Source organism: Zootoca vivipara, chromosome 7, assembly GCF_965207765.1.
Source record: "Zootoca vivipara chromosome 7, rZooViv2.hap1.1, whole genome shotgun sequence".
In the NCBI taxonomy this organism is placed as follows: Eukaryota; Metazoa; Chordata; class Lepidosauria; order Squamata; family Lacertidae; genus Zootoca; species Zootoca vivipara.
In genome coordinates this window covers 5,150,144-5,166,418 of record NC_142590.1, presented here as the reverse complement: position 1 = coordinate 5,166,418, position 16,275 = coordinate 5,150,144, and the positions used below count along the sequence as shown (strand labels likewise).

At 43.8% G+C, this 16,275-nt stretch overlaps 2 protein-coding genes across 5 annotated transcripts; one reads left to right on the top strand and one right to left on the bottom strand.

Annotated features, from left to right (window-relative positions):
• The first annotated feature begins 2,549 nt into the window (after nucleotides 1-2,549).
• On the top strand, nucleotides 2,550-11,843 carry CACYBP (calcyclin binding protein). Of its 4 annotated transcripts, none has more exons than XM_088674849.1 (6): nucleotides 2,550-2,909; nucleotides 6,679-6,874; nucleotides 7,332-7,428; nucleotides 8,059-8,158; nucleotides 9,243-9,337; nucleotides 10,775-11,843. In XM_088674849.1, exons 1-6 carry the CDS (start codon nucleotides 2,568-2,570, stop codon nucleotides 10,932-10,934), a joined length of 990 nt encoding a protein of 329 aa, XP_088530975.1. In that variant the 5' UTR covers nucleotides 2,550-2,567; the 3' UTR covers nucleotides 10,935-11,843. The 4 variants fall into 4 exon arrangements, with proteins under 4 accessions (XP_088530975.1, XP_034979502.1, XP_088530976.1 ...); XM_035123611.3 differs by having other exon boundaries at nucleotides 2,660-2,721; XM_088674850.1 differs by having other exon boundaries at nucleotides 2,678-2,898.
• MRPS14 (mitochondrial ribosomal protein S14) lies at nucleotides 11,844-15,538 on the bottom strand. Its single transcript, XM_035123613.3, has 3 exons — nucleotides 15,496-15,538; nucleotides 14,416-14,574; nucleotides 11,844-12,260 (listed from the first exon to the last, which is right to left on the bottom strand). Exons 1-3 carry the CDS (start codon nucleotides 15,526-15,528, stop codon nucleotides 12,078-12,080), a joined length of 375 nt encoding a protein of 124 aa, XP_034979504.3. The 5' UTR covers nucleotides 15,529-15,538; the 3' UTR covers nucleotides 11,844-12,077.
• Between the last annotated feature and the right edge of the window lie 737 nt (nucleotides 15,539-16,275).

Below are 16,275 nucleotides of genomic sequence, written 5' to 3'. Positions count from 1 at the left end.
CTTTGTGTTTCATTGTTGGGCATATTTGCCATCAGGAGTTTTCAACACTATAATGCAAAGTTTGACTTGCTCATGATAACTGAGGGCCAAACCAAACATATTAATACTGTGGTTAGCATCCACATTTGGTTGTGTTGGTTTTTTTAATAAATAGTATGTACTGTGGGAGGGCATATACAAATGAATATTATTTACTTGTGAAGTTTAAGTGGTTACAAAAAAAGATACCTAAGACCAAATAAAAATACATAACACAGTTAAAATTATATTTATGACCAAGAGGAATTAAAAACAAGATGACAGAATAATAATCAGTAGCATTAGATATATTCCAGAGTGAAATATAAGGTTCATATTTATACAAAACATCAAATAATCATTAATGCCAAATAAACTTACATTTAGTACAAACAGTCCCCAAGCAGAAGAAATTGGGGAGTCCGCATGAACTCTGGCAGCAAGGATTTTATGAGTCAGTTTTTCAGAAATGGCAATAAGCATGACCTTTAAATCCACAAATCCAGAGAGTAACAGGATGTGTCCTTCCATCCTTGAGATCACTAAATGAGCAGTAACCAACAGATAGAGAAAGGCAGCATTGGCACCATCAGAAATGGATAAATAACACAACTTCGTGTCCAAGGTGACCCGTTTGCCAACAATAATACCAATTTACAACCAGCTTCCAGAACTTGTGTACATAGTTACAGTGCTACCACATATGCCAATATGTTCCTTGTATCTTAAAACCCTGCCACCATAAGGAGCTGGCTCTTACAATATGAGCTAGCGGAACCTGTGTTAAAAACTAGTGGACTTGGAGGAGGAGTGGACCAAATCTTGTGCCATTGGGAATCTTTAGTTTGCCTATAGGATCCATCCCCCATACCAATTAGGACTGTAACAGCAGGGAATATATAACAGACTCTGCCTTTCTGAATCCTTGCTGCAGCTAGATCATAAGGTTTTAGGGCTCCCCACAAACTTTTCTCCTTATAATTGCTGCTCTCAGTTACCTTTATTCAAACTTCTGCTGCTGTTCAGCCTGCCTTCTCTTACGCTCTCCTCCCTAGGCCATGCAAATCAATAATTGCAATGAGATGCTTCAAATCCTCTGATGGGGGCTGAGCAATGGCAGCCTTACATTTGTATGTGAGGGAAGATTTGGGAAGAAATGCAGGTGGGACGTGGGAGTGAAATCCTTTCTTGGTTGGCATTTCTGTAGTAAAATTTCCCCTGCCCTGCACACTTTCTCACTTATGGGGAAGAAATAAGACTCAAGAAGGCTGAAATGGAAAGGAAGCTCTGAATTTTTTTTAAGCCACTGTGGAAGGGTTAATTCTCCCCACCATTACAGTTCAGTTTTTGCAGCCCCAGAGCCTGCATTTCCTTTACTAAATATATAGTTAAAACTGGGAATCTGATTATGTACAAAATTATGCCTTGCATTACATAGAAATCTTTGCCAACTAGAACAGGAATAGTTTCAATGAATGATTTAGTACAAAACCTCTGGAGAGCACCAGAATGGCGAAGGCTGGTATATTGGATGTTGCTAAATATATAATAATGGTGGACTTTATTGCCCAGTCAAACAGCACTCCTTCAGTTTCAACCACTGTCAATTTGTGTCATGTGGATGGCAGTGATGGCCACCAACTTGGATGGCTTTAAAAGAGGATTGGACGAATTTATGGAGGAGAATTAGGCTATTGATGGCTAGTAGCCATGCTTCTGAACGTGTTTCTGAAAGTCACAGGAGGGGAGAAAGTGCTCTTGTGCTCAGATCTTGCTTGCGGGCTTCCCATTGGGGCATCTGATCTGCCACTGTCAGAACAGGAAGCTGGGCTAAATGCAATTAGATTTCTCATCTGCAGCTACTGATCCAGCCTGGCTCTCATTAGCCTGATCCAGCAGGCTCTCCTTAGATTCTTACTTAATATTTGAAATAGAGCGGTGGGGTGGGAAAAACATTTTTGAAAGACCTAAGTGGTTAAGAGCGTTTCCACTAGGACCTGGTAGTGAACTCTGCCCATGAACTTCACTGGGAGTGGCCTTGGGTCAGTCCCTGCCTCCGGCTGATCTTCTAACAGAGGAGTTGTGAGGATTCCTACGTCGCAGGGAGTTGGGCCTAGATGATTCTTGAGGGGCCCATTCCAATTCTACGATTCTATGGAGGAGGAAGGTGGGAAAGCCACGCAGGCCACCTTGCGGTCCTTGGAGAAAAAGGTGCGATATAAGTGCAATCTCTCTCTCTCTCCATACATATTGCATAAATAAATAAATATATAAATTATATATGTCTATAATTCAACACGCAGCCTTCGCTTTCGCCCTCGCAGAAAAAAAACTACAGAACGACTTCTCAGAGATTGAACCCGGAAACTACGCATACAGAAAAATGAGACGCGCCTCTTCCGTTTCCATCTCCGCTTAAAAAACGGTCCCCTCCCAGAGTTCTCTCTCTTCCGCTTCCTGTATGGGCGCGTTGCGGCTATTGGCTGGGCTGGGCGCAGAGCAGTGACGATTAAGGTCAGAAAGTTCGGGGGTGGCGGTGGGGCGTGGCGATGAGAGAAGCGCAGAAGCGGCGCGGTTTTGATTGGTCGCGCCAACCGTCGCCGCTTCTGCGTCTCGTCCGGGGCGGGGGAGGGGCAGCGTTGGGCGGCGTGGTGCGCGTGCGCGACTCCGCTTCGTCGGGCACCTATTCCAGCCATGGAGGAGGTGAGGCGAAGGCGGGCGGTCGGTCGGCTCTGGGGGCCCCTCGCCTTTCTGAAAGGTTGCTGAGGGGATCGGTGGAGGCCGCTCACGGGGCGGAGAGGGAGGAAGAAGGGGGCTCCTGCTCATGTGCAGAGCGCGGGAACCCCCTGCGAGGACGGAGAAACGACCCCTTTAAAAATGGTATAAAAGAGGTGGGTGGGAAAGGAGAGAAAAGAGATGAAATAAAATAGGACGAAGCAAGGCAAAATAGTCCGAACGACGACACAAGTACCTTCCCCAAGTATAGAAGGGGAATTCCGTTACAGTTGGCGGCAGATTGCGGCGCATTGGGAAAAAGGCAGGGCTAGGAGCCTGGGAGAGACCAGGGGGTGCTAGAAACTCAGATATATAAGCTAGGCTCCAAAAGGCCCCTTAAACCTGCGTTACCATCACCACAACGGAATGTGTATTTGCCAGGGGGTTGGACATGATGATCCTCGGGGTCCCTTCCAATTCTAGGATTCTATTATCTCAACTGCATTGCTTGATTGTAGTTTGCTCTTACAATGATTCACTTGTCCCAGTACGCAAGAAGGAGAAACGCACACAATGGAAATGGCATTAACCATGGACTAAGGCAGAGTTTTAAAACTCTGCTCTGTCAGCTCCATTTGGGAGGCCTGTGGAAAGGCTGCAGCAGAGTCAAGTATATCTGTACTCAGCCCTGCACTTACTTTCCTTGATGTGATGATGGAGGACTAAGATGTCCATGATTAGCACAGCAGTGCAGAAGGAAAAGACAAAAACTTTAAAGCTAAAGCTTCCTGATTTATTTGGATTATCAATGCATTTGGATGATTTTATGATTTTATTGTTTAAACTTGAGCCAATAAAGGCTAATAGCAATAACAACGTACATCTTTTGCCACACACAAGTCAGCTGGCTCGATGGAGATGTCATTTGCCAACCTGGTGCCCAGAAATCTCCATGTACAGTCGTACCTTGCTTCTCGAACGCTTTGGTACTCATACATTTTGGCTCCTGAATGCCAAAAAACTGGAAGTAAGTGTTCGGCTTTTCAAACGTTTTTTGGGAGCTGAACATCCAACGCGGCTTCCACTTGAGTGCAGGAAGCTCCTGCAGCCAATCGGAAGCTGCACCTTGGTTTTAGGAAGTCGAACAGATTACGTTCGAGAACCAAGATACAACTGTAGTTGTAACTGGACCCACGCCAGTAGCAAAAGGTGCCTGGCGCCTAGGGAATTTCAAACACTGGGGCTTTGGGCCACTCACTGGCTCCCACCCACACCCACCTCACAGGGTTGTTGTTTTGAGGATGAAGTGGGAGGAGAACTGTGTTCACCTTCTTGAGCTCCTTGCATGGGGGGGGGGGGAGGAAACTGTTCTTAACCTGAGGCACCACTTTAGCTAATGGGGCCTCCTTTTGCTGCTGCGTGATTTCTGTTCTCATCCTGAAGTAAAGTTCTTAACACGAGGTACCACTGCACAGAGGGTGGTGAACACAGCACATTATATCATGGGCTGTCCCCTGAGCCCGCTAGATGACATCACAAGGGATTGTTGCCTTAGGAGAGCGAGAAAAAAAATCTCAGGGACGATTCATGCCCTGGCCAGCACCTCTTTAATCTTCTACCCTCGGACAGTATAGTCAGGCGTACCAAGAGGCTAAAAAACTGTTTCTATCCGTGGGCTGTTAGGCTGCTGAACGGAAAATAATATAGTGCAACTGACTTTTGGGGTTTGTGTGTTGTGCGACAAGCACACAGAGTGCAATGAGATTGAGTGTTTGGGGTTAATTGAGGCTTGGTTAATTTCATTGTACACAGGTTGTACATTGTTGTTGTTATTATTACTATTACCATATTGCAGTGGTTCCCAACAGGTGGTCCGGGGACCCCCAGGGGTCCGCGAGCTATGCCAGAGGGGTCCGCAAGATGCTATTAGAATAAAAAATATATTAAATATATTTCGTATGATAACAGATTTTTTTGTTTTGGCCGCTTCCTGCATGAGCAGAGTCTAGCGCAAAACAAGAATTAGATGAGGCAGTAGTTCTGCTGTATGCCGTTAGGTGGCGCTTTACAAACACTACTGTTTTGCAAAGAGGCAACACGCGCATTCTACTAACGCTCACCTCCCCAAGATGCTTTGCGCGCGTCGGCTTCATTTGTGCGCTACTGCGCAGGTACCCTGTCTTCTCCATTCCCCTCCCTCCTCCCTGGACTCATAAAAAGACTCTTAATTTGGCTCTCACTTTTTAATTTTAGGATTAGGAATTAATGGGGGTCCTTGTCACAATAGCGGCTCGATGAGGGGTCCTCGAGAAAATTTTGTTGGGAACCCCTGCCATATTGGGATGGTGCTTCCTGGTCACATTCTCAATATTGCATGTTCCATTGGCCCCGCTTACCCCCCTTTCTTCAGTGAGCAGGACAATGGCAAGAGCAGGACAACATACACAGTGGTACCTCTGGTTACAAACGCTTCAGGTTACAGACTCTGCTAACCCAGAAATAGTACCTCGGGTTAAGAACTTTGCTTCAGGATGAGAACAGAAATCGTGCTCCGGCGGCAGGAGGAGGCCCCATTAGCTAAAGTGGTGCTTCAGGTTAAGAACATTTTCAGGTTAAGAACGGACCTCCGGAATGAATTAAGTTCTTAACCAGAGGTACCACTGTACTGTGATTGTGTAGGATTCCCTTTTGTTCAGAACCTAGTGCCCTGTAATGGTATGCCCTCTGCAAATGTCACACTCAATGCAGAAGTGAGTGTGAAGGGTGTGGGGAGCATGTGACATCAGGAGCAGGGTGAAAAGGTTTGTGCTGCCGCACCCCCACCTCTTCGTGCATTTAGGCAGGGAGGGCAAATTGTGAAGAGGGGTCTAGTGTTACATGGAACCAGAAGGCACAAATTCATTCCTGCTTGACTGTAAAGCAGGCATCCCCAAACTTCGGCCCTCCAGATGTTTTGGACTACAATCCCCATCATCCCTGACCACTGGTCCTTTTAGCTAGGGATCATGGGAGTTGTAGGCCAAAACATCTGGAGGGCCGCAGTTTGGGGATGCCTGCTGTAAAGGATAGCATGGAAAAGATCTGTTCTGACATCCATTCCACCATTTGTTACTTTCTTGAGTGAAAGTATTAATGTTTTCTCTTCTCCAGATTGCCCGATCTTCTGAATTTAGGCAGGTGCTAACTATAGAGGGGAGCTTTCCAGTAGTGGTGTCTCATCTCTTGTCTCTTGTTCCCAGTGTCTTCCTCACAACTTTTTATCATGATGTCTTTTAAATGACAATAGAATCTAGTTTCATTTTTTAAAAGTTTAGTGTCGACCCATACAAAATGCTCAATATCTATATTATTATTATTATTATTTATACCCCGCCCATCTGGCTGGGTTTCCCCCACCACCCTGGGTGGCTTCCAACAAATAGCAAAATACATTAAAATATCACAGATTAAAAACTTCCCTAAACAGGGCTGCCTTTAGGTGTTTTCTAAATGTCAGGTAGTTGTTTATCTCCTTGACCTCCGATGGGAGGGCGTTCCACACGGCGTGCGCCACTACCGAAAAGGCCCTCGGCGCTGGATCTCAGTGTCCGGGCTAAACGATGGGGGTGGAGACGCTCCTTCAGGTATACAGGACCGAGGCTGTTTAGGGCTTTAAAGGTTAGCACCTTTTGGAGTGTCTTTTTAGACCAAACAAAATAACACAAAATAATGTGCAAGCTTGCAATTTCTCCAGGCTGGATAGTTTCTGTGGAAATGCCAAAAATTTGTACGCTATTTTGTGATACTTTAGTTTGCCTGATTATTTCCTTAATGTGCTTTTTGTGGCTTTAACTGCTGTTCTGCACTTCGTGCTTTGATGTGTACTGTATGGATTGTTTAAATTCTTTATCCGCACTTGCTTTCAAGGCAGCTTACAGATTTGTGTACTCTATGTGTTTCATCCAGCTACATAAAGATTTAGATGAGGTGAAAGAGCTTTTGAAAAAAGCATCAAGAAAAAGAGTTCATGATGTGTTGCTGGCAGAAAAGAATAAGATAGAAAGAGAAATCAAGAACCAGCTACCAGTCAAAATTAAAGCAGAAACATCTGAAGAAGAAAGACCGGCTCCAACAGGATACACAGTGAAAATCAACAATTATGGTAGGTCTGACCCACCCATACCTTTTGAATTAATACAAGAGAATCAAGAGAATAGCCTTGTAAACTGCTTAGTAAACTGCTTAGCATCACAGCCAGTGTATATAATTTTTAATCAATTAATCATAGGTTGGATATATGGAAAAGTAGGTTATTGTGCAGAGATTGATATACTTCTTATGTCATGAACAAGGGATTTTTTGTGATTCTACAGGAGCACATGAAAACCATAATAACTGTTACTTGATGCATAATTGTTTCCTGGCAACCCCAGTTTACATTAAAAACAAACATGTTTCTAGCCCTTATGGTTGCCAGAATTGTTTGCAGTGGTGTGGGCAGTGCCTGCTAAAATCTTAGGTGAAGAAATTGCTCATTAAGATTTCCAGGAGTCATCACCTAGGGAGAGCAGTTTGGAATCATGAATGTAATAAATACAGCTTTCTTTTAATCCCTTTAGCTTGGGATCAGTCAGATAAATTTTTGAAAATCTACATCACTTTAAGTGGAGTTCAGCATCTCCCAGCTGAGAATGTGAAGGTGCACTTCACAGAAAGGTGGGTATTTCATTAAATGCCAGGAAGTACAGATTGTGTCTTGAATCATTTCTTGCTTTGTTTGTCCCTTGGTGCTTGTTCTCATATTATACCTCTCAGTTTGATGCCTTTTTTCTTTAGATTTTGCCCCCAACTCCTCGCTCCTCCTGGGAGTTCCATTTCCACCCCCCCCCACTTTTCTTACTTCCATCTCCACTTCGTTTCTCTTGTCTGCTTGCCATAATTGCTTCTGTTGATTGAGCTCTGGTTAATCGCTGGACAGTTCGATTTGATGGGCCAATTTATTTTGCTTTGCTTTGGCTTACGGGACTTGTGTCTATTGGCATCTAGGCAACTCAATCGTGTCACCAAATCGTTATTTACTGTGTCTTAAAGTTGCACTAATTTCCTTACAGTTTAATGCGAATGTCTCTGGGCTTGACTTTTACCCGCTTCTGTTATCTCTGTAGTATTTATTGTTGTTTTCCCTTTCGAGCTCTTTTGCTTCAATTATGTCATATAAGTAATTCTAGATTTGTGATACCAGGTTTTAGGTGCAGAGAAATTTATTTTTCCCCCTTTCCATGCCAGTTTTCTCTGAATTTGATAATCAAGACTGTGCCTTTCTGATTAATCTTTTCTTCCTTCTAGATCATTTGATCTGCTGGTGAAGAATCTGAATAACAAGAACTACACTATGACATTCAACAATCTTCTGAAACCCATCTCTGTGGAAAGCAGCTCCTGGAAGGTAAGTGCTTCTTTTCAAGTACATGCTAAGATTGTTGTAGATTCCTATGATTTCCACACTTGCTGCAGATTAGTCATTAGGCACTTGGCAGGGGGTAAGTGATCAGTTCTGTAGCTTGTGGTTTCAAGATGGATAGATGCCTTTTCTTGATAGGCTTCCTGCCCATATATTTACGTTCTGTTTTCAATATTACTGGGCGATAGAGGTCAGTCAGCCACATACCTCAGAGGCCCACTTGTCCCTGAGGTCACAAATCTGAGCTGTACCACTTGACATAACGAGAGAGAGTCTTTCACAAAGAAACCAGTCTGTAGGGGAGAATGAACGGTATCCAAAGAAGAGCTTCCATTAGCACCATGGTTTTTCCCCTCCCTAAATCAGCCCTGGAGAGCTGTGGGGACCTCTGGGTGAGGGAGTGGAGTTACGTTGCACAGCCACAAGTCTCTGCACTAGCAGAAGCACTTTGATGCCATCTAAGGGGCCTAGTCTCATCCATGTTATATGTAGTTTCTTAGGCTTTAGCAGGCAGTATTGAACTTGAGAAGGATAGATTCTTTCTCTTGGGTGCAGCTGAAAGACATTTTTGCTGCACCCAAGAGAATGTACATACTGTATCTTGCAACCTTCAAATTACAATCATGTGACCTGTCTAGTAGAGAAACAGCACTTGTATATAAGAGAGCATTTATTCTGAGATTTGTGTAGAGATTTAACACAAAAAATGTTCAGATTGGTGAAAACGATTATCTTGTCTCAAATTACTGACAACATACTGCTAACACGAGCCCCATTCTGAATGTTTCACAACAAATTCAGTGGGTGGTTTTGGCTGGCAAAAGTGTTGCACAGGATTAGTTTATTGTATACTTTACGTGAGCGAAAATTGCTCATACAATGCCATCTCTCCTGCTCATTTTGCCCCTTTTTTGTTGTTTCTGCCTGTTGTTCATATTCTATATTTTAACTCACATAATTGAATTGTCGTTCTTTAAATACTCTTAAAAATAAAGTTATTGATGCTTAGCCTGTTCGGTAATTCTGCCACCTTGTTTCACTTTTTATAGTGCTTTTCTTACTTTTGCAGATCAAAACAGATATGATATTGATATTATGTAGGAAAAAGCAAGAGGAAAAATGGGAGTGCCTAACACAAGTTGAAAAAGAGACTAAAGAGAAGGAGTAAGTGCACCTCTATTTCTTCTTCTGTTGCATTGTGTTTGCTAGAAAAAAAAGGACTTGCAGATTAGGCTTGTTAACCCAAAGTGGTGTTGATCCATGCAAAATATTTGTCAGTTGAGCTGGTGTTTTATGCTGAGTTATTGTCATGGTCTTTACAGTTTTGGCAATTAAAAGACTTTGAGGCAAAAGTCTAATCCAGGTTCCATTATAAGTGGCTCAAATTGTGCCACTTCAATAATTTTGTCTGCAGATCATCTTATTTATAACTTGTTCATTTTCATAATAGAATACAATTCCATGTCTTTCTAAACTGCAACACGATGAGCTTTTAATCTTTGCTTGTAAACATTTATTGCAGAAACTGTTTTTTCCTACTGGTGGTTCTTACTACTCATACCTGAAACAGGCCACAGTATTTTTAATGAAACCTTCCCTGTGTTCTTACAAGAACACAAATACTTAATATTCCACTAAATATATGCAAAAGTTGCTTGCTTGTATTGCTGCACAAAAGGGCCATGTCACTTTCTGGAATTAATACTACATTGAATGTCAGCTGTTCAGGAACTAATTTGTCCTGTAGCAAAACCCAAGGTTCTCAATTTACAAAACAAGCTTCCTGGGGGATATATGGATAGTTTACCAGAGCGGCTGCAGGTGTGGTGTAATGCAGAAGAGATAGTAAGCGCAAGTGATAGGTTTAATGTCTGTACTTTTTCATGTTCCCACCTCTTACTTGCTGAGGTCTGATGTATGTACTTTTAACATGAGTATTGTGATTATAAGAGAGGGGGCACAAATTTATATTTGGGAGTTGGGAGGTTTGTAAGCAGAAGTGGGGAGAAACAAGACAGTAATAAAGGTATCCAGGCTTCCTCTCTCGCAGCCAGTTACTCTTAGTCTAATCATAACAATCCCTCTGTATATGTTCCACTGATTTTTAATAAAACTTTCAGGTAAACAGGTTTAGGATTGGAGCTCTCATTATTTTACTGTTTGTTTAAAGGTAAAGGTAAAGGGACCCCTGACAGTTAGGTCCAGTCGCAGACGACTGTGGGGTTTTAGCACTCATCTCGCTTTACTGGCCGAGGGAGCCAGCGTACAGCTTCCGAGTCATGTGGCCAGCATGACAAAGCTGCTTCTGGCGAACCAGAGCAGCACACGGAAACGCTGTTTACCTTCCCGCCAGTGCAGTACCTATTTATCTACTTGCACTTTGACATGCTTTCAAACTGCTAGGTTGGCGGGAGCAGGGACCAAGCAACGGGAGCTCACTCCGTTGTGGGGATTCAAACTGCCGACCTTCTGATCGGCAAGCCCTAGGCTCTGTGGTTTAACCCACAGCTTGTTTACTTGTATTTAAATCTTAATGCATACCAAACTTTGTGTGTAACTAACTGGCAAGGTAATTATTTTCTGTATATTTGTATGCTCCAGGAAAGCTGCTTATGACACCTCGGACCCGAGTGAAGGGTTGATGAATCTCTTGAAAAAGATGTATGCTGAAGGCGATGATGAAATGAAGAGGTCAATTAACAAAGCCTGGGTTGAGAGCCGAGAAAAGCAAGTCAAAGATGATTTACCAATAGATATTTGAACAAATACCCATCTTAAATGTACATCTTTTGTATGGGGCGTCTGCTGAGATCAGAGAAAGTGTGCTGTTTACATAATCTTCCACGCAAAAAAGAAGTTTTACATTTCAGGTTGGAGATGGGAAATAAAGCATGCAGAAAAGCTTTTCCTTCAAATGTGTTGCCCTTTTTCCATAAAGCTTTTAAGTGCTTTTTGTGAAATTGATAAAAATAAGTAAGCTAGTTTGAGTGCAACTGTGTATTGTCTGAAATCAACATCTACTTACTTCCTACACCTGCCCAACTTCTGTATAAGAACCTTTCGCTTCTAACTATTGAGGAAATAGATTTCAGGGCAGGTATGCATAATCTCCATGTACAGACAAGGGAAAGAGAAAGCTTCATATACTTTTCTGCAGAGATTGATGGTGCCTATTTCAAGAGCACTATTGAAGCATGTGAATTAACTAGCATGTAATAGGACTGTTAAGTACATTGCTGGGAGGTTCCAGGGGACAGGGTTAGTGATGTTTCACTCTTGCTTCCTCTGGGCTGATGAGGATTTGTGCCAATCTGTCATTGTGGAGATATTCAATGAGGAGAGTGATGGACTGACAAGTTGTAACGTAATTATTGCAATAGTCAAAATAACAGGACTAGTCCCACCCACAGGAATTGCAAAACATAGGATAACTATATTTACTTAAACCCTCATGTTTCTAGCCATTGTTTTTGGACCATGCAATCCATCTAGTGTCAGTGAGAGCTGCACCGATCCATTTAGCAGCCTAGTCAGGAAGAAAATAGATGTAGTAACTATGTAGTGTATCTGAATTCTCTGTCTGTGTGATATTTTCAGATTTGCTAGCAATATACACCCTGCAACAATGTAATATTATATATCAAACCTTAAATGCAAAGGACAAACAAAATCCAAGTGTGGGACTGCTTTATTTTTTCTTGTCATTTTTAAATATGCAAGAGGAGCAAGTGTGGAAGGTTTGACAAATTTAAACAAGGTTGCCCCCTTCTGGTTAGGGGTCTTCTACCAATAGGTCTAGCCCCCCCCCATTCCTTACATACTGCAAGTTATATAACTTGTCTTTAATTCATCCTAGGAGTTGAAACAGAACTCAGTTTTGAAGAAAAGCCTTGTTGGGGGTGGCTCACCACATTGCTCTCTGTACTCCAGAGAGCTGTGCATGGTCAGCCAGATGGCGGAAGACAATTCGGCTTAACCTCCATCGCCACACTACGGCTCGTGGACGGGATGTCAGAACACATCGATTACGGATCCTCACTGGGCAGCTGTCCCGGGGAAGGGCAGCAATCTCTTTATCAGCCACTTCCTGGAACAAATAAAAATAGCGGTAATACCAGTCCGTAGTTCTGGAGCTACTACAGGCAGCACCCCATTTACACCCCATTTATTTGCATTCAACCCGCTGAAATCTGGAAATGGGGAGCACCTTAGAGAGTCCTAGTGACTTGTGAGGAGACCCTCCTCAGAGCCTGAAGAGGACATCCTCTTTGGGCTCTGGGGAGGGTCTCCTCGCAAGCCACTAGGACTCTCCAAGGTGCTCCCCATTTACACACGTTTCACTGACTCATACAGAGGTCCAGAACGTAACCCCTGCGTAAATTGGGAGACACATTTAGTATATATCATTCACAAGGATGCTGTCTTGATCTCTTAAAAGTTTAGCATCACAGGAAGGAAATGTGACAGCAACAGCAGTTTTGCAACCACTATGGTTGTGATATAAAGGGTAAAGGGACCCCTCACCATTAGTTCCAGTCGTGACTGACTCTGGGGTTGCGGCGCTCATCTCGCTTTATTGGCCGAGGGAGCTGGCGTACAGCTTCCTGGTCATGTGGCCAGAATGACTAAGCTGCTTCTGGCAAACCAGAGCAGCATACGGAAATGCTGTTTACCTTCCCGCCGGAGCGGTATCTATGATCAACAGGAGCTCATCACGTCACGAGGATTCGAACTGCCGACCTTCTCATCAGCAAGCCCTAGGCTCTGTGTTTTAACCCACAGCGCCAAAGCTTTAATTCCCCCAACTAGGAATCTGCAAACTCGCAGGCAAAAATAACATGTCTCGAATCTGTTCCACTGCTGAACTCCTCTTACTGTCAGAAAGTTTTTCCGAATGTTTAGTCAGAATCTCCTTTCTTGTAACTTGAAGCCAATGCCTTGAGTCCTACCCTCCAGAGCAGGAGAAAATAATCTTGCTCCAACTTCCATGTGACAGCCCTTAAGATATTAGAAAATGGCTCTCTGTCTCCTCTTTTCCAGGCTAAACATAACCAACTCCTTCAAGCGATCCTCATATTTTCTTTTTTCTTTTTCAAGGGAGAGTTGAGAAAAATAAGGAGGAAATATGGAAGGGAAAAGGGAGTGAAGATGAAATTGGGGGTGCAAGGGGGTTTGCGAAAAGAGGGAGTAAAAGGCGTAGGAATAGGGTGGAAGATGAAAGGGATGGTAGCTTTATACTTGGGCAGAAAATGAAAAGGGTGCATAGTTGCAATGTGGAGGAGGTAGATACAGGATGATACTGTGTGGGAAGTTTGTGTGCAAGGCTGCTTGCACAAAAGGAGAGAGAAGAAGCATGGACATGGGGGTGAAGGTAAAAACAAGAGCACAAAGCAGGGTTGCAAAACTGAAGAGAAGCAGCCTCAGAAATGGGAAGGTGAAAAGCAATCTTAGTAGTTGCATGGTGTGGGAAGGGGAAGGTCTAGAAAGTTAATGGGTGAGGAATGGCGGAGGGCAGGTCAGCCCTAGTGTTTACTATAACACAGTATTGTTTTCTTTTAACAATTAGTTTGTTCCTGGAGCATTCAAATGCCACATGTACACAGATACTCACAAAAACACTACCTACAATAATACATTTTTTTTAAAAAGGAATTTTGTAAAACGACTGAATCACTATGGAGAACAACCAACAGTTAAATTCTATAAGCGTATGGAAAACAAAAGAGCTTTCAAGATGCCCTTTAAATTTAAGAAAGAATCCAGTCCGGAACAGAATAACCAGTAAAAAAATGCCTGGAATTTTTAATTGCAGGACACAATGAGAAACGTTTTCAATGCATACCGGTAATAGGTGCCACTTCAGGGAACCCACCACAATAAAGACACAATAACAAAATTACAGGATTCCCAAGCGGTAGGTTACATTCCAAACTGATCCTCAGTGTAATACTGTAACTGCACACAACTGGCTACCTGCTTCCATACTATTATTTGCTTAGTGGACTCTTAGCTCCTGGAAAGAATTGAAATTGACTTTAAAAAGTATGTAAAAAGCAATGGATGTACTGTGGGAAATGAATCAGGAGATAAATTGATTCTGTTCATAACCTGTGGAGTGGCGATTTTGGTTATATCATACTGAAATAAAATATATTTTTGAATCTGTGATGTAGATGGGGAGGGGATGCCTGCTTCATTGCTACAATCCGGAATATCTTAAAACAGAGTAATTTTCATTGTACCTGGAGTTCTTTGGGCAAAATTTTGTTTTTCCTAAGGGAATTCAGCCGCAGCCTCTGATCTGCATATTCAAAAGCCATCTTCCTTCTCTTAACATCACGTACCATCTTCCAGTCAACGTAATAACCCCTTACTTGTCCAACACATGGTATGCGGAAGATCTATTATTATAACAAAAATAAATCAGGGTCAAAGTGTACATTTTGTGAAAGTAATCAGATGCAAGCATCCAGATATTCAACAATGCATGTGTTCTTTAAAAAAATCTAATTATACTTTTATCTCATTTGCTGACAAACTTTTTTGCAGATTTAGTCTTGGGGGGGGGGGGGAAAGACCAAGAAAGTGTGAGCCCACAAATAATTTACTAGCCTACCCACCTGGTGACACAACTGTTTGTTATTTGTACCACCCTGATGGGGTGATGCACAGGGGGGAAATGCCTGGCTAGCAGGAGGTACTACGATACTTCCTACAGGCAACCAGGCAAAATACTTTTACATTCCTGAGTTTATTTGAGGGGGGGAATAGACTTTAGGGTTTGTGTTTGGGCCCCAATAACTCACGAAACAAAATCCCGGCTTTCTGCCCCCCCCAAGGCCAACCTCCACCAACCTGAAACACAGCAGCTGACACCTATCCAAGCGAAATGAGACGTTCGTGTCCTTCACACGCCCCCCCCCCCCCCGCTCAGGCCTGGCAGCGGCCCAAAACCAAGGCCGGCTGCTTCTCTCCAAGGCGGACCACGCGCAGCTGAGCGCAGGACAAGAAGTGGGGCGACGATCAGGGGATCCGGAGGGCAGACGAAAGGACGGGACTCATGGTGCCAAACTCTTGTGCGTTCTCTAATTATCGCCTTTTCTACGTTCCCCATCTGTCAGCCGCCTCGAGCCCCCCCCCCCCTCAAGAGAAAGGCGAAGCACAAACCAACCCGTTTGCACGGAGGCGGGGCAAGCGGGGCTCCGCCAGCCTCGGCTCCGTTTCTGACGGGGCTGAAACGTGACAACACGCAGCCGAGGCCATCCCGGCGCGGGGAAAAGGGCGGCGCTCCAGGAGGAAACACGCGCGACCGCGACTCTCACCTGACGAGACGCCACCTGCAGCACCGCCGCCATCTTGCGCCCCGGCCCCACAATGCTGCTCGCTAAGGGCAGCGCGGCGGGAAGCTGCGCATGCGTTGCCAGCAGTTAGGCGGAGCTACTCAAGTATAATACTCTGCGGTGTGGTTGAGAAGCGCGCGGCCGCCGCCACCTTTGCCCCCGACCCCGCCATACTACCCTCCAACGGCGTCGCGGCGGACTGCGCATGCGTCGCCAGTAGTTAGGCGGAGCTAACTGCGCATGGTGGGACATAGAGATGCTTCAGGAGACGTGCGCTCGTAGTGGAAGGAGAGAATGCGGGAGGGTCAGATAAAGCGGAGAACAGGAAGCCTGTTTGGGGGAGAGGAGGGGGAAAACAAAACAAAAGCAACATGAGAATAATAGAATTTAATAAGTGAAATAATGTGATATCATGCAGTATGTAAAAGGGATGTGTACAAAAACAGCATAGAAGGAAAGGCGGGAAGCCAAATCCCAAGAGAAATGTACTGTATAAGAAATTTGAAATTGGTGAAAGTTATTAAATATAATTTAAAAATTAATACAGAGAATAATAGAATTCAAGGGAACCCCAGGGGTCATCTAGTCCATTGCAGGAATCTCCACACACAGCTCCCCATCCAGTTTGAAACAATACCATACCCCCGCTTAGCTTTGCAAATGTGCTACTAGCAGCTTATCTTATCACATTCTGGAACTATTATCTTGCAAAGTCAGCCAAACAAGAACACTTAAAAAAAATCTCACAGAATAGAAAACAAA

Coding starts and splice junctions, on each gene's coding strand:
- CACYBP (XM_088674849.1), top strand. CDS start 2,568: ATGAGAGAAGCGCAGAAGCGGCGCGGTTTTGATTGGTCGCGCCAACCG. Junction 2,910..6,678: donor TTAAAAATGGTATAAAAGAG/GTGGGTGGGAAA, acceptor TGTTTCATCCAG/CTACATAAAGATTTAGATGA. Junction 7,429..8,058: donor AAGGTGCACTTCACAGAAAG/GTGGGTATTTCA, acceptor TCTTCCTTCTAG/ATCATTTGATCTGCTGGTGA.
- MRPS14 (XM_035123613.3), bottom strand. CDS start 15,528: ATGGCGGCGGTGCTGCAGGTGGCGTCTCGTCAG. Junction 14,575..15,495: donor TGCAGGTGGCGTCTCGTCAG/GTGAGAGTCGCG, acceptor TTATAATAATAG/ATCTTCCGCATACCATGTGT. Junction 12,261..14,415: donor TTTTGCCCAAAGAACTCCAG/GTACAATGAAAA, acceptor TATTTGTTCCAG/GAAGTGGCTGATAAAGAGAT.